Here is a 27,007-nt window from a genome sequence, read left to right as displayed (position 1 = left end):
CCTTCTCCCCAGGAGGGTGAATCATTCCGTATTAGTCAGCTCCAGGTGCCATAAAAAAATACCATCGACAGAGCAGCTTAAACAACAGACACTTATTTTCTCTCAGTTCTGGAGGCTAGAAGTCACAGAAGCCTCTCTTCCCGGCTTGCACGCAGCCAGCTTCTCACCATGTCCTCCCACGGGGTGGGGGGAGGTAGCACCCAAGCTCTCTGTCCCCCAGGCTGGAGTGCGGTGGCCGGATCTCAGCTCACTGCAAGCTCCGCCTCCCTGGTTTACGCCGTTCTCCTGCCTCAGCCTCCTGAGTAGCTGGGACTACAGGCGCCCGCCACCTTGCCCGGCTAGTTTTTTGTATTTTTTTAGTAGAGACGGGGTTTCACCGTGTTTGCCAGGATGGTCTCGATCTCCTGACCTCGTGATCCGCCCGTCTTGGCCTCCCAAAGTGCTGGGATTACAGGCTTGAGCCACCGCGCCCGGCGCTCTCTGGTCTCTTATAAGGACACTAATCCTGTTGGATCAAGGCCCACCCTTATGCCCTCACTTAATCTTCATCATCTCCTTATAGGCCCTTGCCCCAAATACAGTCACACTGGGGACTAGAGCTTCAGCGTCTAATATTGAGGGGGATACCATTCAGTCCACAGCTCTCCCCTTCCTCAGAGCTCCAACCACATCATGCACAGAACTCAACTGCAGCCTGCATCACACGGTGCTCTTCAGTAGAGGTATGCATTGCGCAGTGACTAGGATACATTCTCAGAAATGCATCATCAGGCAATTTCGTTGATGGGAGAACATCATAGAGTATGCTTAGACCAGCCTAGATGGTGCAGCCTACTGCACACCTAGGCCATATGGTACAGCATATTGCTCCTCGGCTACAGACCCGTACAGTAAGGATTTGTGTATCTAAACACAGAAAAGCTATGGGAAAAATATGGTATTAGAATCTTAGGGGACCACTGTCGTATATGCTGCCTGTGGTTGACCAAAACATTATGATATGCCACGTGACTGCTGTATTTGTTTTTCTGATTATAAAAGTAACACATACTCCCAGTAGAAAGTGTGGAAAATCGCTGGGTGCGGTGGCTCACGCCTGTAATCCCAGCACTTTGGGAGGCTGAGGCAGGCGGATCACAAGGTCAGGAGATCAAGACCATCCTGGCTAACATGGTGAAACCCCATCTCTACTAAAAATACAAAAAATTAGCTGGGCGTGGTGGTGAGTGCCTGTAGTCCCAGCTACTCCGGGAGGCTGAGGCAGGAGAATGGCGTGAACTCGGGAGGCAGAGCTTGCAGTGAGCCGAGATTGTGCCACTGCACTCCAGCCTGGGCGACAGAGCGAGACTCTGCCTCAAAAAAAAAAGTATGGAAAATCTAAAAACAAAAAGAACATAAAATCATCCAAAAACCTGCAGCTTACAGATAAACATTATGAATATTTCAGTTGGGCTTTTTTGGTCTTTTTTTCTTGTGTGTATATATTCATACTTTCATTTATTTATTTATTTATTTTTGAGACAGAGTCTCACTCTGTCACCCAGGCTCAAGTGCAGTGACACAATTTCGGCTCACTGCAACCTCCACCTCCCAGGTTCAAGTGATTCTTGTGCCTCAGCCTCCAGAGTAGCTGCATCATATTTGTACTTTTTTAATACCACTAGGTTCAACCAGTATATTTTTTGCAACAGCTTTCTTGAGATGTAATTCACATGCCACATAAATAACGCTTTAAAATGTAAAATTGAGTGGTTTTTACCATACGCATAGAGTTGCACATCACCACAATAAATTTTAGAACATTTTATCACCCCTTGCAAAGAAATTCATATCCTTTAGCTGTCAACCTCCAATCCCTCTATTTCTCTACGTCCAGGCAACGTATCATCTACTCTCTGTCTCTATAGATTTGCGCACTCTGGATGTTTCATATAAATGCAATCATGCAGCATGTGGGCTTGTGACTGGCTTCTTTCATTTAGCATCATGTTTCCTAGTTTCATCCATTTTTAGCATGTTTCAGTACTTTTCCTTCTTTTCGAAACAGTTTTATTGAGACGCCATTCACATGCCATACCGTTCATTCCTTTAAAGTATATATAATTCAATTGCCTTTAGAATACGCAGTTATGTAGCCATCACCACAATACGTTTTTAGAACATTTTTATCACCTCCAATTCCTTTTTATTGCCAAATAATATTCCATTGTATGGATATACCACATTGTATTTATCCACTGGTGGGCATTTTTACTCTTAGAATATTATAAATAATGTTGTTATGGATATTCGTGCACAAGTTCTTGCGGGGACGTATGTTTTCATTTCTTGTAGGTACCTAGGAATGGAATTAATGGGCTATATGGTAATTATATGATTAAGCTTTTGAGGAACTGTCAGATAATCCATGTGATTGATTGATTTTAAAGACAGGGTCTTATTGTATTGCCCCAGTTGGTCTCCAACTCCTGAGCTCAAGCAATCCTCCTACCTCTGAATGGCTGGGACTACAGGCACGTACCACTGCACCCAGCTGCCATGTGATTTTTTTCCCTCCTAATTTTCTCAGTTAACATTAATCATGTACATTTTCATGAATTGTTAAGTGTCCTTTGAGCATGTGGCTTTTAACATTTGCAGAGTTTCAAATTTTAGTTGGCCAATCCCATTATTGGGGACACTTCCGATTTTCATCATGATAAACAGCATTTCCACGGGCTTTTTTTTTTTTTTTTTTAAGACAGATTTGTGCTCTTATTGCCCAGGCTGGAGTGCAATGGTGACAACTGCAACCTCCACCTCCAGGATTCAAGCGATTCTCCTGCCTCAGCCTCCCGAGTAGCGGGGATTACAGGTGTGCCATCACGCCTGGCTAATTTTGTATTTTTAGTAGAGCTGGGGTTTCACCATGTTGGTCAAGCTGGTCTCGAACTCCTGACCTCAATGATCCACCCACCTTGGCCTCCCAAAGTGCTGGGATTACAGGTGTGAGCCACTGTGCCCAGCCCCATGAGCATCTTTAGGCACCAATCTTCTATTTAGGCATATCTGGTTATTTCTCTAAAGCACATTAGTCAAATAATTGTATAAAAGGGCACAGGCAGTTTTGAGGCTCTCAGTGCATAATGATAAATTGCCTTCCAAAAAGGCTGTGCCCGTTTGCATTCTCAAAAGTACAGTGTGTACCCCCTCCTTATATTTTAATAGTTTCCTGAGGTCACCAGAACATGAACATGGGGAGGGCAGGGACTTGCTTGGGCATCTTGGATACCACGCCCAGGTCAATGTGCAGTACTTAGTAGAGGTTTGTGTGACATGAATGAGTGAGAGCACATGAAAGCCCAGATGAGTGCAGGGTCCGTGGGGCACAGCAGAGAGTACAGGTGTGTGAGCACCGTGAAGGCCAGCTCCATAGGACTTAGCACACTGCTGACGTGGGGACTCAGTGCAGACACAAGTGGTAACAAGGCCTCGTGAGTCAAAGAGCTCCTCACACTGGAGGTCAAAGCAACTGATTGGAGATGAGGAAGCCGCACTCCAAGGTCACTTAGAGACAGACGCTGGCAGGGCTGGTCTGAAGACTGGCAGCAACTCCTTTTTATACTCCACTCTGCAAGCACCAGTCTTTATGCAGAGCTCTGGAAGAATTCCCTTCACTGAGCTAGCAAGGCCATCAAACTCTGCGTTCACCTGGATATCCTGAGGAGGCACCCATTACAAGGATGAACTTTATTACTATCTGAGAACTTGACCATTTTTCACTCACACACACAAGGTCTCAGAGAAGCTCCTTCGGGTGGCTTCTCCCCTGTGGATGACAATCTCATACCCGCAAACTAGTAAGATCCAGGAGAGAAGGGGACAATGGGGCACGTTTAAAGTCCTGCTGTATTTATTTATTTAGAAATGGGATGGTACTCTGTCACCAGGCTGGAGTGCAGTGGCTCAATCATAGCTCACTTCATCCCTAAGCTCCTGGACTCAAGCTATCCTCTCGCTTAAGCCTCCAGAATAGCGGGGACTACAGGTGCCCACCACCATGCCCGGCTATGCTGTGTTTCCAGATCTAGGGGCTGGTTACATAGACACCTATGCCGTTTGTGAAAATTCTCCAAGCTCTATGCTTAATCTTTGTGCATTTTTCAGCATAAATGTTGTTCCTCAATTAAAAAACCAAGGGGTTGTTAGAACAGAACTGGCACTGATTAAGTCCTTCTCTGTGCAAGGCCTTTCCCTCAGGTCTGTCATCTCAGCTGAAGTTCATGATGGCCTTGGGGGGTAAACGTTAGCCCCATTTCACAAAAACACAAGTCTGAGCCCAGGGAAAGATTTCCTTGAACTATCAAGTCTTCAAAACTATTTCCCTCAAAGCCCAGAATAAAATCTGGGCTAGTCAGATTATACTGGTGATAACAGATAACAACAGTTAAGGAATAGAAAATAGAATATTTGATTCAGGCTAATTGTTTTCTTTGTGTTTTGTTTTGTTTATTTGTTTTTGAGATGGAGTCTCACTCTGTCACGCAGGCTGGAGTGCAATGAAACGGTCTCGGCTCACTGCAACCTCTGCTTTCTGGTTCAAGCGATTCTCCTGCCTCAGCCTCCTGAGTAGCTGAGGTTACAGGAGGGCACCACCACATCCAGCTTACAACACAGAGTTTCACTCTTGTTGCCCAGGCTGGAGTACAATGGTGCAATCTTGGCTCACTGCAACCTCCGCTTCCTGAGTTCAAGTGATTTTCCTGCCTCAGCCTCCCGAGTAGCCGGGATTACAAGTGCATACCACTATGCCTGGCTAATTTTTGTATTTTTAGTAGAGACAGGGTTTCACCATGTTGGCCGGGCTGATCTCGAACTCCTGACCTCAGGTGATCTGCCTGCCTCGGCCTCCCAAAGTTCTGGGATTACAGGCATGAGTCACCAACTCTGGCCAAATTTTTGTATTATTAGTAAAGACAGGTTTTGCCATGTTGGCCAGGGTGGTCTCGAACTCCTGACCTCAGGTGATCCACCGGCCTTGGCCTCCCGAGGTCCTGGGATTATAAGCTTGAACCATCATGCCCAGCCCAGGCTAGTTATTGATTGATTGTTTATGATTCTTTGACTCAGAATCTTGTCCAGGATCCCACATTGATAGACACAGGATTTGGTCCCAAGCCTGAACTGATTCCAAAGCCCATGGCATTCCCATGAGACTAGAGGCTTCTGATAATGACCATACATTGTGTCAAGTAAGTATATATTTGGGTAGGATAATGCCATATGTCATTCTATTTCTTTAAGAATGACAGATCCAGGGCTGACAGGAATTCTCAGAGCAGCAGGCACATGGTTAAGGCAAGAACAGGCTGTTAGAAGGAAACGGTAAGTATGTTTGACGTCGGTTGTCCCAAACCTGAATAATCGAAACTACACACACACATTTCTGGAAAGGCTTTGACTCAAGTCTGGGTTGAAAAAAATCAGGGTTAGAATCAGCACTGATTTGTAACTCAACTTTTTTGTTTCCTTCTTTTTTTATATTTTTTGAGACAGAGTCTGGCTCTGTTGCCCAGGCTGGAGTACAGTGGCACAATCATAGCTCGCTGAAGCCACAAACTCCCGGGATCAAGTGATCCTCCTGCTTCAGTCTTCTGAGTACCCGAAACTATGGGTATGTGACACATGCCTGGCTAACTTTTAAAAGCTTTTGTAGAGATGGGGATCTTGCTGTGTTGCCCAGGATAGTCTTGAACTCTGGGCTTCAAGGGATCCTCCCACCTCAGCCTCCCAACGTGCTGAGATTATAGGTGTAAGCCACCTCACCTGGCACTTTTTCTACATTAAAAATCAAAATTTACCGGCCGGGCGCGGCAAGCCTGTAATCCCAGGCACTTTGGGAAGGCTCTGAGAGCAGGCCCCCGGATCCACAGGTCAGGCGATCGCAGACCTCCCCTGGCTACACCGGTGAACCCCGTCTCTACTAAAAATAACCAAAAAACTAGCCCGGGCGAGGGTGGCGGGCCCGCCTGGAGTCCCAGCTACTCGGGAGGGCTGAGCAGGAGAATGCATCAACCCGGGAGGCGGAGCTTGGCAGTGAGCCTGAGATCCGGCCCACTGCACCTTCAGCCTGGGCCGACCAGAGGCGACGACCTGCCGTCTCAAAAAAAAAAAAAAAAAAAAATCAAAAATTTACGCCAGGCTCAATGGCTCATGTCTGTAATCCCAGCACTTGGGAGGCCAAGGTGGTTGGATCGCCTGAGGTCAGGAGTTCAAGACCAGCCTGGCCAACCTGGTGAAACCCCATCTCTACTAAAAAAAATACAAAAAAAAAAAAAATTAAGCCGGGCATGGTGACATACGCCTGTAATCCCAGCTACTTGGGAGGCTGAGGCAGGAGAATTGCCTGAACCTGGGAGCTGGAAGTTGCAGAGAGCTGAGATAAGCACCACTGCACTCTAGCCTGGGTGACAGAGTGAGACTCCATCTCAAAAAAAAAAAAAAAAAAATCAAAACTGACCCAAGACATGAGAAACCACGGCACAAGGATCACTTGAGTTCAGAAGTTTGAAACCAGCCTGGGCAACATAGCAAGCCCCCATCTCTAAAAAAAATTAGCCAGGTATGGTGACCTGTGCCTGTACTTCCAGCTACTTGGCGAGCTTAGACAGGAGGACCACTTGAGCCAAGGAATTTGAGACTGTAGTGAGCTATGATCACACCACTGCACTGCAGCTGGGTGACAGAGTGAGACCCTGACTCAAAAAAAGTGGCAGAATTGAATGAAAAGGGATCCTAATCTCTCTCACAGCCACTCAAGTGAACCTTCCAGCACCACAGTCCACCTGCAGACAGTCAGGGGAGGGGCAGAGGGCAGCCTTGCAGGTGCAACTGCAGATCTAAACCTCAGTGGATAGGGAGCATCGTGCCCAGACCTCCACTTATCCTCTCTCAGCCAATGAATAACCCAGGCAGGGGCCCCAGGCAAGATCCCACAGAACCACCAGTCCAGAGGGGGCAGAGCCAAGTGGCACCATGCCTGCATTCAGGTCCCTACTGCAACTCTGCCTCTGCCACGCCGTGTGTCTGGGCAGGGCTCTTGATTTCTCTGACCCTCACTTTCTTCTTCTAAAATGATGATACCTCACAGGACTGTTGGGAGGATCAGAAACGAGGTTTATAAAATTCTCTTACTGAGAAATCCAGCAGCTCCAGGGCAGAGGCTGGATTGTCCTGGACAGACTTGAGGAGACCAAAGCAGCCTTCACTTCGCATGGGATTCCTGGACACCTAAGAAACACGCACACAAAGCTGCGAGAAGCCGGGTCTAGGGAGGCCAGAGAGCAATGTGAAAGGGAAGGAGGGGCTCCTCATCTCTGAGGACACAGCTACTATGGCCACACTGTCTCAGCTCAGAAGGTGTCTCCATCAGACAGTCAGACAGAATGTTCTGGTGAGGCTGCTGGGCCAGAGAAGAGAGGAAGGGAGAGGCCTCTGACTGATACAGACACACAAGACACACTCTTGCCTTTAAGAACTTGCCTGCTGGGGAGAGGGGAGGGAAAGGAAGCATCATGAAATGTGGTGTGATCAGCGCAGTGAGTATGCACCAGCTGCCCTGGGAGGGAAAGGCTGGGAGGGGAGGTGTATCTAGGTAGGGCTCAGCTGAGCTTCCCAGGTGAGGTGGCTGTAGCTGGACATTTCAGCAAGAACAGCAGAGGAACAAAGGCAGGGGTGAAAAATAGTACCGTGTGTGTGTGTGTGTGTGTGTGTGTGTATGTGTGTGTGTGTGTGTGTGTGTGTGTGTACTCCGAGCTTGGGGTGAGAGCACTGAACTTGGAAGAGAGGGGCTGGCAGAGCCCAGATCCCCTATGACATGCTATGTTACTTTTTTTTTTTTTTAGACACAGTCATGCTCTGTCACCCAGCCTGGAGTGCAGGGGTGAGATCTCAGCTCGCTGCAACCTCCGCCTACTGGGTTCAAAGGATCCTCCTGCCTCAGCCTCCAGAGTAGCTGGGATTATAGGTGTGTGCCACCACATCTGGCTAATTTTTTACGTTTTCAGTAGAGACAGGGTTTCACCATGTTGGTCAATCTGGGCTCAAACTCCTGACCTCAGGCGCCTGCTTCAGCCTCCTGAAGTTCTGGGACTACTGGCGTGAGCCACCACACCCAGTTCCCCATGACAAAATGCACTCGAAGCTTGGGTTTATCCAGAGGGGATAAAACTCCAACAGTTTTCAGGCAGGGCATGTTTCTGGTTTAGAAAGGTCACTGGGTAGCAGGTGGGAAGGAAGGACTGTAGCCAGGAACCCTGCAAGTTCACAGAAGCTGAGAGGGGAATTCAGAAGAGGGAGGAGTCAGCAGGGTGAGCCCCTGCAGAGGGTGGGAGGGAGGGTGTGGAAAAGAGAGGGGCAAGCAGACTCTGGGGCCCAGCTGGTGACTTGGGAAGAAGGAGACCCCACCAGGAGGCGGCCCTTAGAGGGGGGTGATGCATTCAGGTTGGACTCTCACATTCCCACGTGACTTTGGGACATTTAGAAGACTGTCTAGGAGGTGACTGAAAACGCAGGTCTACGGTTCAGAGAGGTCCGGGTTCCTGTGGGGCAGGGAGCAGGGGAGGAGAGCTATGGGAGAAGCCCAGGGAAGGCTGGGGTGGGGAGCTGAGGGTGGACAGAGCTGGGTGTCCATACCCAGCTGGCAATACTGTCCCCCAGCACGTACCTGCTGTGGGCACAGTGGTCCCCTGGGGACCTGCTCCCCACTCGCCTCCCTCCTGTGTCTGTCTTCTGCTCTCTGTCTTGCTCAGCACTCCCTCCCCACCTGCAAACCCAGGGGAAGGACCCCAGCTGGAAACACCAGGCCTTAGGTCGGCCTGAGCAGTGGCCAACGCAACACCTGGGTGGGGCCTGGGTCCCAGCAAGGCCAGAGGAAAGGCAGGGGAGAAGATGAGGGAGACACAAGGGGTGCCCAGCCACCTTCAGCAGAGTAGCACCCCAGCCCACAGAGGAGGGAGGGCAGCAAGAAGATGTGGGAGAGAAGCTGGGAGGGAGGAAGGGGAGAAGAGGAGGGCCAGGCCCCAGATGCAGGGTGAGTGGCAAGGGAGCGAGCCAGCCTGTGTGCACCTGCCCGCTGCCCCTGGGTGGGAGCTGTGGGGGAGGGATCTGTGTGCACTGGTACAGGGCAGGTCTGTGCTGGGGTCTCAGTCATCAGGCTAGCACTCACTACAAGAATCCTCAGTGTCTGGTTGAGCCGGAGACCCAGGCCCAGGCTCAGGGCTCCCATCGCAGAGATGCGGTTGTTGCTGCAACAAAGACAACAGATACATGCCTTGTGCAGCCTTCCAAGCAGCCGCGCAGAGCCCACTGCCCCAGGGTGCCCGCTAGAGTTGCCACTGCAGCCACCAGGTTGGGTCTCTCATTCCAGCCCTCCACTCACCGCAGGAACCCTGGACAGGTCAACAGGTAAAAGGTGGAGATGACACCGTTCAGAGGGATCACGCAGCAAACACGCCTAAAGCGTCCCTGTCCTGGTGGACACCAGCTGCCGCTCCCTGGCCCTCTGAGCTCTGCAAGTGCTCCCACGTGTTCTGCCCGAGCTGGCATCTCATGCCTATCACCATGACAACGCCTGTTCCAGAAAATCACCTAGCTTCTGTCCAAGACCTCTCCTCCTCCTGCTGTTCCCAAACTCCAGGGCTCAGCACCACCCTGGACCACTTTGTCTCCAGAGCCAGTCCCACTTCCCTTTCACTTCTCAGACCCCAGCTCTGGCTGCACCTCCATTTTCAGCCTCTGTGGCTGCCCCTAGTCTTAGCTCCTCCCATGGGGAGGAAAGTTGGGCAGGATTGAGTGGGGCCTTCTTGCCCACAGGGAGCTGCCCCTGGGAAGGGTCTCAGTCACAGCAGCCCATGACCTCCCTGGCCTCTGGCCCATGACCTCCCTGGCATCCACCTCTTTTCTTCCTTCTGGGCTTGTGCCTCCTGGCTAGGCTGGGACACTGCCTGGCCTGGAGGAGCCCCTCACACAGGGCATGCTCCAGTAGCCACGTGCTGAGCAAAACAGGCACTGGGGCCCACTTGTCAGGGTCCTGCCTTGCCCCATCCAGACTAGGCTAATTTTTCTCCCTCTGTTGCTCAGGCTGCAATGGAGCGACATCATGACAGCTCACTGCAGCCTGAACTCCTGAATCTTAGACTCAAGCAATCCTCCTGCCTCAGCCTCCCAAGTACCAGGAATGATAGGTGTATGCCACCGGAAATGGACAATTTTTAGATTTTGCATAGAAATGGAGTCATGCTATGTTGCCTAGCCTGGTCTCAAAATCCTGTCCTTAATAGATCCTCCCACCTCAGCCTTCCGAAGTCCTAGGATTACAGGTATGAGCCACAGAACCTGGCCTTGGCTCATCTGCAAGGGAGGAAAGCTTGCATGGAGTACCCGCCATGCACCAGGCTCTGCGGGAGATGCTTTATACACCGTGTGCAATTTGCAGCCATCTGCCTGTGCTGTAGGAATCACAGGTCTCTATGTAATAGTGATGAATTCCCCATGACTGTAATTCCAGCACTTTGGGAGGCTGAGGCGGGAAGACTGCTTCAGCCCAAGAGTTCAAGGCCAGCAGGAGACTGTCTCTACAAAAAAGAAAAAATTAGCCAGGCTTGGTGACATACTCCTGTGGTCCCAGCTACTTGGGAGGCTGAGGTGGCGGGATTGCTTGAGCCTGGAAGGTCAAGGCTGCAGTGAGCCATGATCACATCACTGCACTCTAGCCTGGGCAGTAAAGCAAGATGCTGTTTTAAATCAATACATAAAATTATAAACTCCAGCGATAAGGATGATAGAGCTGCTCTGGGACTGTGGCTCAAGCCCTGTCACAGGTAGACCGTGTGGATCAGCAGCAAGATCATGGAGCCCACGATTCCTGGAGTGTCCCCGCAGGGATCCTCACCTCATGTTGAGTTCCTCCAACACGTTGTTGGCCTTGAGAGCCTCACCCACTGCAGAGGCTCCAGGATCCCCAAAGCCATTGTATGAGATGTCTAGAACTTTCAGGAAGATGTTTGCCTAGAATATCGAAGAGTGAAGTCATAAGACCCCGTCTGACAGTGGAGCAAGCCAGGGTGCCACAGCCTCAGAGACCAGGAGTCCTGAGGAGCAAAGATAAGGGATAAAGGGCAGAAGGCGAGAGGCTCCAAGGAAGGGTCAGGAAAGTGCCACGCAGACCCCCCAGTGGCTACAGATTGGATGATGGCGGTCAACAGAGCCCAGTGGCCCAGAGCACAACAGGAAAGGACCGGTGTAGACGTGAATGGCCCTCAGAGAGACTGGCAGGGATGTGTGCAGAGCAGCAGCAGGCCCCAGAAACATTGAACGGACTCCACACCCACTTAATGGCTCTGGAGAGCAGGGATCCCAAGATCCAGTGAACAGCTGTTGGATGAAACCTGCCCAGGGTACTGTGATGGGAAGAACGGTAGGTGCTCCGGCAAGACAGAATGTGACATGCCACCTTGTGGGGCAGGACCCCAAGGTCAGCCCCTGTATCAGGGCAAGACAGCAGCTGCCATGGCCTGAGGAGGACTCCACAGGGTATCTGGCACTAGGGACATTGCAGACACCTTGTACCACCCTAGCACCAGCTTGAGCCGCCCATTCCCGAGCCCTATGAGCCACAACATGGAAGGGAACAGTGGGTGTTTGAGAGGCTGTGCTGGCATCCAAGGGTGCAAGGTCTTATCTCAGGAAACCACCTGCCTATGCCCAACAGTGAGTATGTGTCACCAGACTGCACAGATGTCCCTTCCCAGCTGGGTGTCTGTGGTGTCTGGGGAAGGTGCAAGACATTCAACAGTGACCCTTCAGGAAATGATATGACAGTGAACACAGCGTATTGTGGTCACTAAGTGAAGCCAGGAAAATTAAAATCACCTAAGAAACAGTCTTTAAGCTCTGCTTAAAAGATCCAAGGTTCGGCCAGGCGTGGTGGCTCACGCCTGTAGTCCCAGCACTTTGGGAGGCCGAGGCGGGTGGATCACGAGGTCACGAGTTAGAGACCATCCTGGCTAACATGGTGAAACCCCGTCTCTACTAAAAATACAAAAAAATTAGCTGGGCGTGGTGGCGGGCGCCTGTAGTCCCAGCTACTAGGGAAACTGAGGCAGGAGAATGGCATGAACCCGGGAGGCAGAGCTTGCAGTGAGCTGAGATCGCGCCACTGCGCTCCAGCCTGGGAGACAGAGCAAGACTCTGTCTCAAAAAAAAAAAAAAGATCCAAGGTTCATTTCCGAAGAGCTGCAGAGACAGGGAGCTGGCCCCTGGGAGACAGGCCCCAGCAGACAGGTTGCAGGGATGACTAGGTGGGGGCTTCATACCTCCAGTCCCCTGGCAAATGCCACAGCTCCTAGGCCTCGGAGGTGATTCCAGCTCACGTTAAGTTCGGTGAGTCCAGTGTTTTCTGCCAGGGCTGGTCCGAGTGTCTCCCCTTCAGAAACACCAAGAGAGACCTTCTGACTCACTCTCTTCACTCCTTCAAAAGATCGCACTGATGCCCACTGTGTGCTGAGCCTCTGCTGGGCAGGAGGGTCACAGACATGAAACTGACATGGGCCTGCCATGCCCTTAAGGAACTCACATTTCATGGGGAAAATACAAATACAAATGTATGGGATGTGAGCTATTCATTTAGACTGCAAAGAGGGAGGCATGGGAACAGAGTGGTGGCTAACCTGTCTTGCGGACAGTCAGGAAAGAGGACAGAGGAGATAACTCAGGACTGAGGAATTCCTGACGGGCTTGTGCATGCACAGTGGGGAGGAGGCACAGGAAAGTGCAAATGGCAGAGGCACCTGTGGAAATGCATGCAGGCTTGGAGCTGGGGCTGGGGAGGGGGAAGCCAGTGAAGTGAGGAAGGAGTAACAGGCACTTGAGAGATGCTGAGGGGCCTTGAGTGCCAAGCTAAGGGGCTTAGGCAGCACATACAAGTGGCAAGGAGTCAGGGAGGGCCTTAAGAAGTGATGAGGCTGGACTAGCATTTCAGCAAGTGGCAGGTGTCCAGGATAGACTGGGCTGGGTGGGGGCAGAGGCAAAAGGCTGGGGGACCAGGTAGAAGGCTGGTGCCACAGGGTAGGCACGAGGTGACAGGGCTGGCACAGCTGTGATACAGAGGAGATGGGGGTGGTAGAGAAAGGAAGGTGAAAGCCAGGCAGTGGTGTGTGCCTGTGGTCCCAGCGACTTGGGAGGCTGAGGCAGGAGAATTTCTTGAGGCCAGGAGTTCAAGACCAGCCTGGACAAAAAAGGGAGACCTGGAGATGAAGGCGGAGCAACATGGCCGAACAGAACCCTCCAGCAGTCATCCCACAACCCTCACAGAACACCAAAACGAACATGTGGGGAAAAGGAAGAGAGATTAGACTGTTACTGTGCCTATGTAGAAAGAAGTAGACATAAGAAACTCCATTTTGTTCTGTACTAAGAGAAATTCTTCTGCCTTGAGATGCTGTTAATCTGTAACCCTAGCCCCAACCCTGTGTTGATTTCAAGGTTTTAATGGATTTTAAGGGGCTTGTGCAGGATGCTTGCCTTTGTTAAGGAAAGTGCTTGAAAGGCCAAGTATTGCTTGTTTAAAAGCGTTCATTCACATTCTCTAAGGGTTCGGCGCTACCAGGGACACGAACTGACACTTGCAGAAACGGGAAGGCCCGCAGGCGCGACCTCTGGCCGAGGAAAGCCAGGTGTTGTTTTCGGAGGTTTTTTCCCCCCCTGCCGATAAGCCTGAGATTTATGGCCTTTTCCTGGGGGAGGGAAGACTTGACCTTTAAAGGGTTTCTGTTGCCTTTCTTTGGCAGTTGAGGAAAAGAGGGAAGCAATCTGTCCCCTGCTTTGCATTTCCCGGGGAATAAGAATGGTTCTCCGCTGTTAAAAAAAAAAACCCAAATTGTTGTGGTTCTATTTTTACTGAGACTAGAGAAAAAACACTTGCCTTAGCGGGCCAGGAGGTGGGGAAGCCCGTTGCTAGGGGCCCAAATCACTGCCTTCTTTAATGCACTGGAGATGGTTGTGTCAACTCCCCGACATTTCAAAAGCCAACAAAAGCACCTTTCCTTAAAACTATTTATCACACCAACCATCTTTTTGGCTCACATTGTTGGCTGAACCCTCTCCCCTATCACCCCTATGTCCTGCCACATCCCTCTCCCATGGTTTAGAAAGATGAAATGATCAATTAAAATACTGAGGAAACTCACGAGGACCAGTGCCAGCTTGGTGGGCAGCGGATTTTCCCCCTGATGCCTGGGCAGCGCCAGGTCCCCCTGGGCCCACTGTTCTTTTCTCTTATGTTTTTCTTTTTTTTTTTTTTTTTTTTGAGACGGAGTTTTCTCGCCTTCTGTCGCCCTTGGCTGGAAGTGCAGTGGCCGGAACTCTTCAAGGGGCTCACTTGGGCAAGGGTTTCCGCCTCCCCGGGTTTCACGCCGATTCTCTTCCTGCCTTCAGCCTCCCGAGTAAGCTGGGGACTTAACAAGGGCGGGGGTTGCCAACGCCCTCGCCCAGCTAGTTTTTTTTTTTTTTTTTGCTAGTTTTTTTTTAGTAGAGACGGCGGTTTATTCACCTTGTTAGGCCAGGATGGTTCTCGAATCTCCCTACCTCGTGATGCCGCCGCCGTCTCGGCCTCCCAAAAAGTGCTGCGGATTTACAGGCTTTGAGCCACACCGCGCCCGGCCCTTCTTCTATTGTGTTTTCTTATTGTCGGGTCTGTGTCTTATTTCTTTTCTCGTCTTTTTCTCGTTCCCACCTGAAGAGAAAACAAAACCCCACCAGGTGTTGGAGGGGGGCTGGCCCCTTCCAGCAAATCATTTTTAGTTATACATAAAGAAAGCCCACGCTGCATTCAAGACCCAGCAAACCAAAGCTTGCGCACATCTCAACCGACCTACCTGCTTTTTAACATCATGAACACGGGAAACAGGGCCCTTAAAGAGGAAAGAAAGGACAAGTTCTTTTGTTGTTGTTGGGTTTTTTTTTTTTTTTTTTTTTTTTTTTTTTTTTGGACGGAGTTCTCACCCTCGTGTTCGGCAGGGGCTGGGATGTGCAAGTGGCGGATCTCAGCTCACTGCCAAGCTCCCGCCTTCCCGGGTTCCCCGCCATTCTTTTTCCTGCCCTCAGCCCTTCTCCGGTAGCTGGGAAAACTTTTACAGGCGCGGCCGCCACCTTCAATCCCGGGCTAAGTTTTTTTGTATTTTTTAGTAAGACGGGTTTTCACAGTTAGCCAGGATGGTCTTCGGAATCTCCTGACCTTGTGATGCCGGCCCGCCCTCGGCCTCCCAAAAAGGGGCTGGGATTCACAGGCGGTTGAAAGCCCCACCCGCCGGCCGGGCTTTGTTGTTTGTTAAGACACAGTCTCACTCTGTTTGCCCCAACCTGGAGACGTGCAGGCCGGGGACAAAAATCACGGGGCTTCACTTTGCCCGCTTTGCGCATCCCTGCGGCGCTCAAAAAAGCCCAATTCCTTTTCCTTACCTTTCAGCCCTTCCTGACTGAGACTTACAGGGCAACAGCCACCACTGGGCGCTTTTTTGTTTTTTTGTTTTTTGTTTTTTTTGCAGACAAGAAGTTTCTCGCTCTGTTCACCCAGGGCTAATTTTTTTAAATTGATGGTTGTTATCCAACCACTTGGCGGGCTCCCTTTATGTTGCCCAGTTTGGGTTTTCGCGAAGCTTCCTGGCCTCAAGGGAGGATCTTGGCCCCTTCAACCTTCCCAAAAGTTGGTTGTTTGGCATTACAAGACCTAGGCCACATTGCCCTGCCAAAGGCCTTTTTTTCACTTTTAATTTCACTGACTTCTTTGCCAAACAATTTTCTTTAGAAAGGCAAACGGCTTCTTCTGGCAGTTACATGCCAGGGGCCCAAATTCTCCCACAGGCCAAAGGGCTCGATGTCACCCCACACTTGCTTCTAGGGCTGCTTGAGACAGAGAAGTGGCTTCTGAAAAGACACATTCTCGGGCCAGGCGCGTGTGGCTCATGACTAATCCAGCACTTTAGGGCCTGAGGTGGCGCGATCACAAGGTAGGCGTTTCGGAGACCAGCCTTGACCAACATGCGTGAAACCCCATCTGCTACTAAAAATTACCAAAAGATTGAGTGGGAGGGTATAGTCACACGCACCTGTAATCCCAGCTTACTGAGGAGACAGGAGAATTGGCCTTGAACATGGGGAGGGGTGGAGGCGTTGCAGTGAGCAGAGATCCATGCACGCCATTGCCACCCAGCCATAGGTGACACAGTGAGACTCCACTCCGGTTCAAAGGAAAAAAAACGGCGTTTTTTGTTCTTTGAAAATGTTCCTGGGCAACCATTAAACATGCAGATTCACCGGCATTCCCCTTAAGAGTTTGGTTCAGCCGCGTCCAGGTCAGCCCATCTGGGCATGCCTAACCCAGGGTCCCAGGTGATCCTTGACTATCATCGGGACCATTTGGAGGAGGGGCAGGCTAGAAGGTGCATATTCACTGGCAAAGCAGATAAGGCTCCTGCATATGCTCAGGGGCTGACAGTGGATGAGAGTCAAGGAATCCCAACATGTCTGCACCTCACTTGGAACCAAAATCTTACCCTTTTTTGCCACAGCCTGTATGCCCTGCAAGCCCCTCTAGCTCCTCCACCCCCACAGCCTGGCCACGGCTTCCCTGGCTCCTAGTCTGAGTCACACTGCTGTCGGCCAGTCTTGGAAAACAGGCCCGCATGCTCCCACTGTCCTCTGCTTGAAATGCTCTCCCTCTGATCTTGGCCAAGGCTGGACTCCTTCCCACCTCTGCACATTTCAGCTTTAAATGTCACCTCACAGAGGCCTCCCCAGCCACCTCTTTAAAGCAGAGGGTCCGCCCATTCTTCTCCAGAAACAGAAAACTATTTGTTTCTTCTGAGAATGATGTTGTCAACATTGTTCCTTGAGGCCAGGAACTTGTTGTTTGTTCAAGGTGGATCCCTGGGTGGCTAAGTCAGTATGCGCAATACAGGCAGTGGGCAATGAGATATTTGGTGGAAGGAGGAAGGAGGATGAAGAGTTCTGTGTGGCTAGAGCGGAAGAGGAGTGGGGCAAGGTGGGTGTGGGAGCAGGAGCCAGAGCACGATGCTCCTGGCGATGTGAGTGCCTCCTGCCAACCCCACCCACCCGCTGCCCCAGGAAGCTGAGTTTTTATGGCCCATGGTGCCCTGGCAGGTCGTTACCTGCTTGCTCATTCAGCTGGTTATAGCTCAGGTCCAGCGGACTTCAGGTCTGTGTGGGCCAGCAGGAGTTCAGCAAGGTTACTGGGGCCGCCTGCTCCTCCAAGGCCATTTCCCTGACCAGCTGTATCTTCTGCATGGCCCGGTTGGATGGTGAAACAGCACAGAGGGCTGGGCTCCTGCCACTCCCAGCTGCGTTCTCCGGACAGGTCACTTCCTGGGGGACGGAGAGCCGCTCCTCAGTCAGTGGGATGCAAAAGCAGGCACCCCCCTGCCCACGTCCTCTTCTGCCATCGCGCAAACCTCCAGGTCTGAGGCAGAGGAAGGGACCTTATAGGTGAATTGTCCTGGGGTTGCGATGGTGGGCTCTGGCTCCCAATGGCTGGGTCCCCTCTGCCCCTGACGTCCCGCCTCCCATCCCTGTGTGCCCACGGCTTCTGTGTCAAGTGGTTAAAAAACGGCCTACTCTTGTGACTATGGAGATGCTGGTGGTGGGGCGACAGCCACCCCGTCATATGACTTGTGTCTAGCAGTGATCATCGCACCACCCACTTCAGAAGGCCCTCACCAGCCCACTGCGCAGGATTGGCAATAATACCCCCAGGGTGGCCATGCATGGAGCATTACATGGGTCACACACTCTGCTGACCACTTCAGGAGTGCGTTTCAACTTCATGCTCACCACAGCCCCAAGCCCATAAGATATTGTGGGGGCCATTTCACAGATCAGAAACTGAAGCTCAGAGAGGTTAAGCTGCTTGCCCAGGTATCCAGCTCTTCAGTGGCAGAACTGGCATTTGACCCCAGCCCCATCAAACTCCCACACTGCCTACCTGCTTCTTACAATGCCCAGCCCCCACCTCTCTGTGTGGAAGGACTCTCCCAACCTGCATTCAGGTATTGGGAGTCTACCATGTGCCAGGTGAAGAGGGGGATGCTGGCCAGCAAGAGAGGAGAGTGGTGGGGTGGGGCGGGTGAGGAAGGGACTTGTATCCAGCATTGACTGTAAGCAGAGGGTTTAACTCCACCCCACATGCCCCCTCCTGTGATGAGGCCCCTCCTCTATCCAGCAACACCAGCAAGCCCCAGGTAACATGGCCTAGCTTTCAGGGATGGAGGCACATCCCTGAGGATAGGGAGGACTGACGCCTGCCCACCTGCCCCAGGCCCAGCACCTACCACGGATGCTGCTGCTTTTGCTCAGGGCATCTGCCAGGGCCTCTGCACCTGCCCCACAGAGCCCATTATCTCGAAGGTCCAGCCGCTTGACATATGGATTGGAGCTCAACGAGGAAGCCAGAGCCCGGGCGCCCTGGGACAGACAAAGCAAACACACTGGCCACTATCCTGGCTCATGCTCCAGGGCTCAGCCCACTCCACGTCTTCCAGCTAGAAAGCCCTCCCCTTCCCACCTGTTTTAAGTGACACCTGCTTCTCCTTTTAGGCTCTGTGAAGGTGTCCTCCCACCCCCAGCTCTCCCTGACCCCCAGCAGGTTAGGAGCCTGCAGGTTCCCCAACCCTTAATGCCACCTGTCACAGCCTCAACCCCATCTGTCTCCCAGATGTGGAGGGTGGGGCATGCCTGGCACAGGCAGAAGCTGGGGAGTGTAGGAGACAGACTCCCTGTAAGCCTGGATACAGTGTCCCTCCAGTGGTACCTGGGGACCCAGGCCACGGTGCTGGAGGTTCAGCTCTTGGGTGCTCCCTTGGCGCAGAAAGCAGGAGACGGGCACAACGCTATGGGCCCGGCAAGACCTCAGGTACAGTGTGTCCCTGACCAGTTCTCCAAGCCCATGGGTGCCTGGTAGGAGACAGGGGGACACATGTGGACCCCTGCACAACTACAGCCACCTGTGTCCTCCCCTGCCCTGTGTCACTACCTAGCCTATGTTTTGCCTCTAGAAGCACTGCTTCCTGTGCTCCTTGGGACCACTGCTCCCACAAGACAGACGAGACATCAAGGCTCAGGCAACGCAAATCTTTTCCTTAAAGTCATACAGCTATGAAAAGAAAGTTGGACAACCTGGGCAACATAGCCAGACAATTTTTTTTTTTTCAAGACAGAGTCTTGCTGTCACCCAGGCTGGAATGCAGTGGCATGATCTCGGCTCACTGCAACCTCTGCCTCAAAGGTTCAAGCAATTCTCCTGACTCAGCCTCCCGAGTAGCTGGGATTACAGGCGCCTGCCACCACATCGGGCTAATTTTTTGTATTTTCAGTAGAGACGGGGTTTCACCATGTTGGCCAGGCTGGTCTCAAACTCCTGACCTCAGGTGATCCGCTTGCCTGGGCCTCCCAAAGTGCTGTGATTACAGGCGTGAGCCACTGCGCCCAGCCAAAAAATTTATTAAATTAGCCAGACGAGGTGGTCCCCTGTAGTCCCAGCTACTCAGGAGGCTGAGGCAGAAGGCTCACTAGAGTGCAGAGTTCAAGGCTGCAGTGAGCTATTATCCGGCCACTGCACTGAAGCCTGGGTGACAGAGCAAGACCCTGGCTCTAATAAATAAATAATTTATATATTTATTTATTAATAAATATGAGCCCAGGCAATCCAATGTTGTTGATTGCGGCAGAAGCTGTGGCTGGCCTGCGCTGAGCGTCCCACAGCTAGTGGTGGTAGCTAATCCTGCCAGAGTCAGGCCTCTGCCTATCTGATGCCGAATGGCACCCTGTGTCTTTTAACCTGGATTGCAGACCACAAATGTTTTGTAAACATTTTACGGGAGAAAAAACCGAAATAGTTCTAAATTCTATACATCCAGTAGCTTAGTTTTTCCTGTGGATTGGGAAAACCCGGCTGATTCCATTTCAGGACACAGGAAAACCCGGCTTTTATTCCATTTCAGGGCGGGACAGCCCTCGGTGCACAGTCTGGCGGGATTTTGCATTTTAACCTGATGCTTCTAGGAGCAATGAAGGGAGGGCAGGGGGCTGGAGGCGCCCCTCAGACAGGTACGTTCCCTGCTGAACACAGGTCTCCTGCCCCTTAGCCCCAGCCCGCCTCCCCGACCCCTGCTGGAGAAGACCCCAAAAGGGAGGAGTCGAGCCTGCCCCTCCCCGAGCACCTTCTGTCTCCCGGTCGGAGTCCCAATCGGCCTCGGTATCCTGCACGGCCTCGGGGACCCCTGAAAGACCCCCACAGGCCGCCATAGCCTCCTCTTCTTTCTGCTCTTCATCCTCCCCAGACCTCTCGCAGGAACCCCTCATGGTTACGACCCTCTCGCAGTCTCAGACACTGAGGCGGGGACGGCTTGGTGTCCCACCCAGAGCGCGGCCCGGGATTGTGGGCGGAGTCTGCGGCCACGCTGACCAACCGAATGTGCCGTCTGGCGACAGGCGCCCCCTGCAGCCAATAGCGAGGCGCTCCCCCCTCGGCGGTCGCCCCGGCAACCAGGTGTTGTTAGTTGCCGTAGAAACTTGCGGGGTGGGGCTCGTGCTGAGAATCCTCGCCCAGGCTGATAAACTGCATGCGCCACAGACCATGCACCAGGTTGGGCGCTTTGCAGCTTTTATCCTCCCTGCCTCCCTAGGCGGTTCCAGCATCGCACCCCCTTTCATGGAATGAGAAACATGCCTGACTCCTGAGCTTGTGTTTTCTTCACTGCACTTGGGAGCAGCTTTTCAGGAGAGTCTGGGGAACCTCTCAGAGCCAGGTCACCCTCTCACTCTGTGGCTCTCAGTTCTCTTGCATGCGCTGGCCTTTGCATACACTGTTCGTTCCCCTGGGAACCTCCATCCCCATCTTTGTCTGCTTATTCACTTCAGAATCTGCAAGGGTCGGCTCAGAAGTCTCTTATTCCTGAAGCTTTACTCAGAGCCTTCCCGGGGCTTTTGCTGCCCTCAGGCCATCCTCTCACAGCACTGATAACAGCTGTCCTTCCCCATCCTCTCACCACCTCCACTCCCACCCCAGGAAGTGAGGCCAGAGGGCAGGGACAGAGCTGCTGCTGTTTTCTGTGTGCCAGGGCCCAGCAAAGGGAATGTAGGGAGGGTGGGAGGTGCAGGGCAGCTGGGGTTAGGGACTGAAGGCTGGGTGTCGGAGGCTGGATCCTGCTTTAGTGGAAGTGTCCCTTTAACAGCGGCTGGCCTGGCCTGGCTCGGGCCCTGCTTTGCCTCCTGTTCAGCTGTGACTGCAGCTACCATGCTGACTCATGTGCCTGCAGCTAGCAAGAGCTGGCAGCATGGGCTCCCCAGGGGCTACGACAGGCTGGGGGCTTCTGGATTATAAGACAGAGAAGTATGTGATGACCAGGAACTGGCGGTTGGGCGGCCTGCAGAGGCTGCTGCAGCTTGGGATCGTGGTCTATGTGGTAGGGTAAGAGAGAAGAGCTTTTGGCCAGGCTGGAGGGGCAGGGGAAGAAGTGGGGGGTGGGGCTTGGTCCTGCTGGGTTGAAGTTGAGGGTTGGGCTGTTTAGGGGCTGGAGGGGAAGGGGGCAGATTGGGAGGGGGGCTGGGGGGAGGTAGGCGATACAAGACAGGAGAGCAAGAACAAGCTGTGTGTTTGTCCTGTGTGCCCACTTGCCTGCTTCCCAGTCCCTCCCCACAGCCCCACCCAGGGGGCACAAGACATCGTCCTTAACATCTGTGAGAGCTGGAGCAGTAGCCCCAGAGAGACCACCAGCTCTACCTCGGGTCAGGGGAGTCTAGAAGCTGGGAGCTGGGTCTAGTGAGGCTGGGGGTGGGTGCTGGCTGGGGAAGGTGATTGTCTGAGGGCACTGGCTCTCTGACGCATGGCTGGAGCTTCTGTCTCGTTCAGGGCGTCTGGAGTGGGAAGTGGGGCCAGAGAGGAGGTGGGGCCCTCGATGCTGGACTGGGAGCCTGTAGGGTGTGGGGAGAGAACTGAGCATGTAGGGCCCAGCTCTGCCCCTGTCACTACACGCTGTGGACACACCACACTGCCTAACTTCTCCTCCCCAGGTGGGCTCTCCTCGCCAAAAAAGGCTACCAGGACCGGGATCTTGACCCCCAGATTTCTGTCATCACCAAACTCAAAGGGAAGTGGCCGACTTGGTGAAGCCGCCTCAGGTGGGGGCCCTGGTGCTGCAGACGGGGGCGTTAAGTCCTTTCTCTGCTGACAGCTTGGACACCCGCCATGCAGCCAGTGTGTGCCAGAGAGAAGCATGTGATGCCAGAGGCAGCTGGGGGTTCCCAGGAAGGCCTTCACAGAGGAGTGGCGCCTGGACAGCGCTTTCAGGGATGTGTAGGAGGTTCCGGTAGAAAAAGTTACAGGTTGAGAAGCCAGGCCAGAGAAACTGCATTTCTGAAGGCTGCCAACAGAAAAGAAGGGAGTGTTTGAGACTAATGGCTTGAGCTTGAGAGGGGTGAGCGGTGTGAGAGGGCTGGAACCGGAACTTCCTGTAGCCCTGCTCCCTGATGGGGGCACCTCTGTCAGGTGCTCCTCCTGCACCCTTCTCGGCTGCATTTTCCTCCTCCCTCCACCCAGCTTATCCACAGCCTTAACTTCCACCTCTGCTCTTCTGATACCCAGGGTGTATGTAGCCCCAGTGAACACCTGCCTAGAGCACAGCTGTCTTCCAGGTGCACACCCACATGTCCAAAGGTCAATTATTTCCCTCTCCTGGCATGGCCTCTGTGACATCCACTAGTTCCGAGGGCTCTGACATCCACTAGTTTAGTGCGACAGCCAGACCAGTGACTCAGCCTCAACCCCTTCCTATCCCTTCCAACATGTTTCACTACTTGCCCATGCCACGCCTGCATGAGACTATGAACTCCTAGAGGACCCTTAGATGCCCCTCTCACCCATTCCCTACTGCTCGGTGCACACCACTCAGTAGCCAGGCTGAACTTTCACACCACGCATCCTCAGAGCCTGCAGCCCCTGCTTCTACTCTCAGGTGCCCCCCACTCCCCAATGATGGTGGCCACCCATCCCTCCTAATCCCAATGACTGCCTCTCTCAGCACCCTCTGCACAGCCCTCACCTTCCTTTCCTGGGCATGCATTCCCCAAATTCAGTGTTCTTGTGGGCAGCACTGGAGGGTCAGCCTCCCCCTTCCAACGTCCTTGGCCACCCTTTGACCACAGGCAGAGCTGTCTGTCTTCTCACCTGTGCCCTGCCATGCCAGTGCTGCTGTGTGTGGGATGGGAGACTCACCTCCTCTCCATCCTGGGCAGGTGCCGGGCCCAACTCTCCCCTGGATCTTCAGTACTAGAAGCAGCAGGCTGTTGGAATATTCTGGTTGATGCCAGGCATGGTAGCTAGAGCCTATAATCCCAGCTACTTGGGAGGCTGAGGCAGGAAGATCTCTGGAGCCCAGGAGTTAGAGGATGCAGTAAGTGTTGATGACACCACTGCATTCCAGCCTGGATGAGTAAAGTGAAACTCTGTGCACCTGTAGTTCCAGCTACTCAGGAGGCTTAGGCAGGAGAATCCCTTGAACCCAGGAGGCAGAGGTTGCAGTGAACCAAGATTGTGTCACTGCACTCCAGCCTGTGTGACACAGTAAGACTCTGTCTCAAAAAAATAATAAATAAGAAAGAAAATAAAAGATATTTTGGTTGAACAAATGAGAAAGAAACTTGTCTCAAGAGATGGACACAGGCACGAGGCTTCCCAGTCTCAAAAATGGCCAGAACCCTGCCAGCCTCCCATCTCTGCTTCAATCTGCCTTATGGGGGGACAGGGTTAATGACTGGACAGGGCCAACATCCCTTCCCTCATAAACCAGGCTGCCGGCTGCCGGCCTTTCTGGTCAATGCGAGCCCATCCAGGCCAACCTTGAGATTTGCCTCCTAGGGAGAAAACGTGTTCTTCTTGGTGACCAACTTCCTTGTGACGCCAGCCCAAGTTCAGGGCAGATGCCCAGAGGTGAGTTTGTCCAGGATCCTCCCAGCAGGCCCCTCGTTCCTCCACCAGCCCCAGGTGGCCACCCGTGTTTCCCTTTCCCCTTCCCAGGTGGCTGAAGGCTCAGCATGTGCTTAGTGTCCCCCAGGCACTGGGCTACATCTTTGTGTGAACCATTTCGTTCAGTCTTCACATATCCCCACAGGAATTCCTGTGATCCCCATTTCGGAGGCAAAGACTGAGGCTCAGTGAAGTTGAATCACTTTCTTAAGGCCTCCCAGCCTGTGGGTGACAGAAACCTGAGCTCTGGGCAGCAGCAGTTTCCATGAGGTGCCCAGACCCTCCCATCCTGGTCCTGCCTCTGGGTACTCTCCAGGTTGTTAGTGTGACACCCAGAGCTGGGCACATGCTCAGGGAGGCTCCAATAGCAAGAATCAAGCAGTGGCATGATCATGGCTCTCTGCAGCCTCAAACTCCCAAGTGATCTTCCTACCTCACCCTCCAGAATAGCTGGGGCAACAAGCATAGGCTACCACACCCAGATAATTATATTATTCTATGTAGTGATGGGGTCTCACTGTGTTGCCCAGGCTGCTCCCAAACTCCTGGACTCAATCGATCTTCCTCCCTCAGCCTCCCAAAGTGCTGAGATTACAGGTATGAGCCACCAAGGCCAGCCCAGGACACGTTTCTTGAGAGACACAGGTATCTTTTGTTCCCGTGTAGTAAGAAACCAAAGTTGAATAAGCTTATACTTAAGTTCAGCAATCAATGTTTCTGTATTATATCTTATTTGGAAGTGATCTAGATATTCAGCAAATAACCATCTTTTAATTTAACTTAGTTTGACTTTAAGGTTTTAGATTACCGAAAAGATTTTGGATTTTGTGTGTGTGTGTGTGTGTGTGTGTGTGTGTGTGTGTGTGTTTTTGTCACCCAGGCTGGAGTGCAGTGGTGCAATCTCAGCTCACTGCAACCTCTGCCTCTTGGGTTCGAGCAATTCTCCTACCTCAGCCTCCTCAGTAACTGGGATTACAGGTGCCTGCCATCATGCCTGGCTAATTTTTGTATTTTTAGTAGAGTCGGGGTTTCGCCATATTGGCCAGGTTGTTCTCAAACTCCTGACCTCAGGTGATCCATCCTCCTCGGCCTCCCAAAGTGTTGGGATTACAGGTATGAGCCACCTTGCCCGGCCAGAAATTATTATCATTATTATTGTCATTATTATTGAGACAAGGTCTCAATAATAGGCTGGAGTGCAATAGCACAATCATGGCTCACTGCAGCCTTAAACTCCTGGAAATTATTTTTAAGTAGACATATTTTATAAAATGTAATCATTATTTCAATAGTATGTCTAGCAATGAGTCAGTCAAAAATAAAAATTAAAACAATAAAAAATTATTTATAGCTGGGCACAGTGGCTCCCGCCTGTAATCCCAGCACTTTGGGAGGCCAGGACAGGAGGACTGCTTGAGGCCCAGAATTTGGGACCAGCCTGGGCAACATAGCAAGACTCCACTCGACAAGAAAATTTTCTAAAAATTAGCCAGGCATCGTGGTACACACCTATAATCCCAGCTACTCAGGATGCTGAGGCAAGAGAAGTTCAAGGCTGCAGTTAGCTACGGTCCCACTACTATAGTTTAGCCTGGGCAACGAAGCAACACCCAGTCTCAAAAAATAATAATTATAACTTATTTACAAATTTTTTCCCACTTGCATTTATATAAGTTTAGTTTGTTTAACAATTAGATTTGAATTGTGAAAACTTCATGAAACATTAGACAAAGTTAGTTATTAAGTTTTATTTTGCTGGCAATTTTTTGACATATATATTAGGCAAATATCAAACATTACTGAAGTGAAGTATCTAAAATGTTAAACATTCAACACTTTTTTTAAATCTCATATGAGCATACTAGGGGTTGTTCTAGTTAATTCCTCAGACACTTTTTTTGTTTGTTTGTTTGTTTTTTTGAGACGGAGTCTGGCTCTGTCGCACAGGCCGGAGTGCAATGGCATGATCTCAGCTCACTGCAACCTCCGCCTCCCAAGTGGTTCCAGTAATTCTCCAGCCTCAGCCCCCCAAGTAGCTGAAATTACAGGCGCACACCACACCCAGCTAATTTTTTTTATATATGTATTTTTAATAGAGACAGGGTTTCACCATGTTGGCCAGGCTGGTTTCGAACTCCTGATCTCAAGTAATCCGCCCACCTTGACCTCCCAAAGTGCTAGGATTACAGGCTGAGCCACTGCGCCCAGCCCAATGCCTCAGATACTTAAGTTTTAAAGATATGATAAGATTTACACTTTCAAGGAACTAAGAAAGAATGTAGATTTTCTCCAAGAAGGAGTTTCAGAGCATATTTTTTGTTATCAGAGATCTAGGGTGATGTTTATGGTTTCTTTTTCCTAAGAGCACGATAGTTCAGCAGATTTTTTTGTGGTTTCGGCCTAAACATGGGAATGCCTGGAGCTGATGAGGTTTGATGACAGAGCCCCAGGAAGTAGGAGGAATTGTAAGGTACAGTGAAGCAAGCCTGGCTGCTTGTTCCCAGAACCTGTGTTAGGTCTATTTTCTGGCTATCAGTATTTACATGTCACCTGTATATCTTGGGCCTGGAAAACAGGCTAGGGTGCTTTCTGTGAATTTTACAGGAAAAGGGAAGATAAGTAGGCAGCTGGGCATTGAAAGGATATTTGGGGAAGTTTTAGGTCTAAAAGAAATTTGCTGAGGAGATAGGGCCAAGTTTTGAGGAGGGTAGGTTTAAGTTAGGGGCCCAGATATCTGAAAGATCTTCTAGGGGATCAGGGACAGGGACTTGGGGGTTGAGCAGAGCACAGGTGGATGGAGGAGAAGAATTTACAGAGGGTGCAGATTTTAACTTTTATTTTACATCTGATTTCTGTTCTTTAATGTGGAGGAAGATTAAAGGAAGTCTCTAAAGCTAACCATTATATTTCTTTTTTTTTTTTTTTTTTTTTTTTTTT

The 27,007-nt window shown here is 51.5% G+C and overlaps 1 protein-coding gene, 1 long non-coding RNA gene and 1 pseudogene across 2 annotated transcripts in view; 1 reads left to right on the top strand and 2 right to left on the bottom strand.

Moving 5' to 3' along the window:
* The window catches only part of LOC108536059 (tubulin alpha-3 chain-like), a 5,575-nt pseudogene extending 4,845 nt beyond the window's left edge, over positions 1–730 (bottom strand).
* Positions 731–3,543: 2,813 nt separating this feature from the next.
* LRRC74B (leucine rich repeat containing 74B) lies at positions 3,544–20,423 on the bottom strand. Its single transcript, XM_017882535.1, is given in 11 exon segments — positions 3,544–3,699; positions 7,174–7,269; positions 9,206–9,284; positions 10,931–11,046; positions 12,354–12,463; positions 17,205–17,241; positions 17,243–17,287; positions 17,290–17,414; positions 18,381–18,513; positions 18,860–19,002; positions 20,268–20,423. Coding segments are annotated over 11 exon segments (1,182 nt in total). The 5' UTR covers positions 20,410–20,423.
* Positions 20,424–20,977: 554 nt separating this feature from the next.
* The window catches only part of LOC108536110 (uncharacterized), an 11,016-nt gene continuing 4,986 nt past the window's right edge, over positions 20,978–27,007 (top strand). The window contains exons 1-3 of the long non-coding RNA XR_001887420.1: positions 20,978–21,517; positions 22,120–22,227; positions 23,963–24,034. This is a non-coding gene — a long non-coding RNA (uncharacterized LOC108536110). The remainder of the gene's footprint in view (positions 21,518–22,119; positions 22,228–23,962; positions 24,035–27,007) is intronic.

This window comes from Rhinopithecus bieti, unplaced genomic scaffold (genome assembly GCF_001698545.2).
Source record: "Rhinopithecus bieti isolate Rb0 unplaced genomic scaffold, ASM169854v2 scaffold_13317, whole genome shotgun sequence".
NCBI classification, from domain to species: domain Eukaryota; kingdom Metazoa; phylum Chordata; class Mammalia; order Primates; family Cercopithecidae; genus Rhinopithecus; species Rhinopithecus bieti.
The sequence above is the reverse complement of the archived record's forward strand: the minus strand, read 5'-3'. Positions and strand labels throughout refer to the sequence as shown.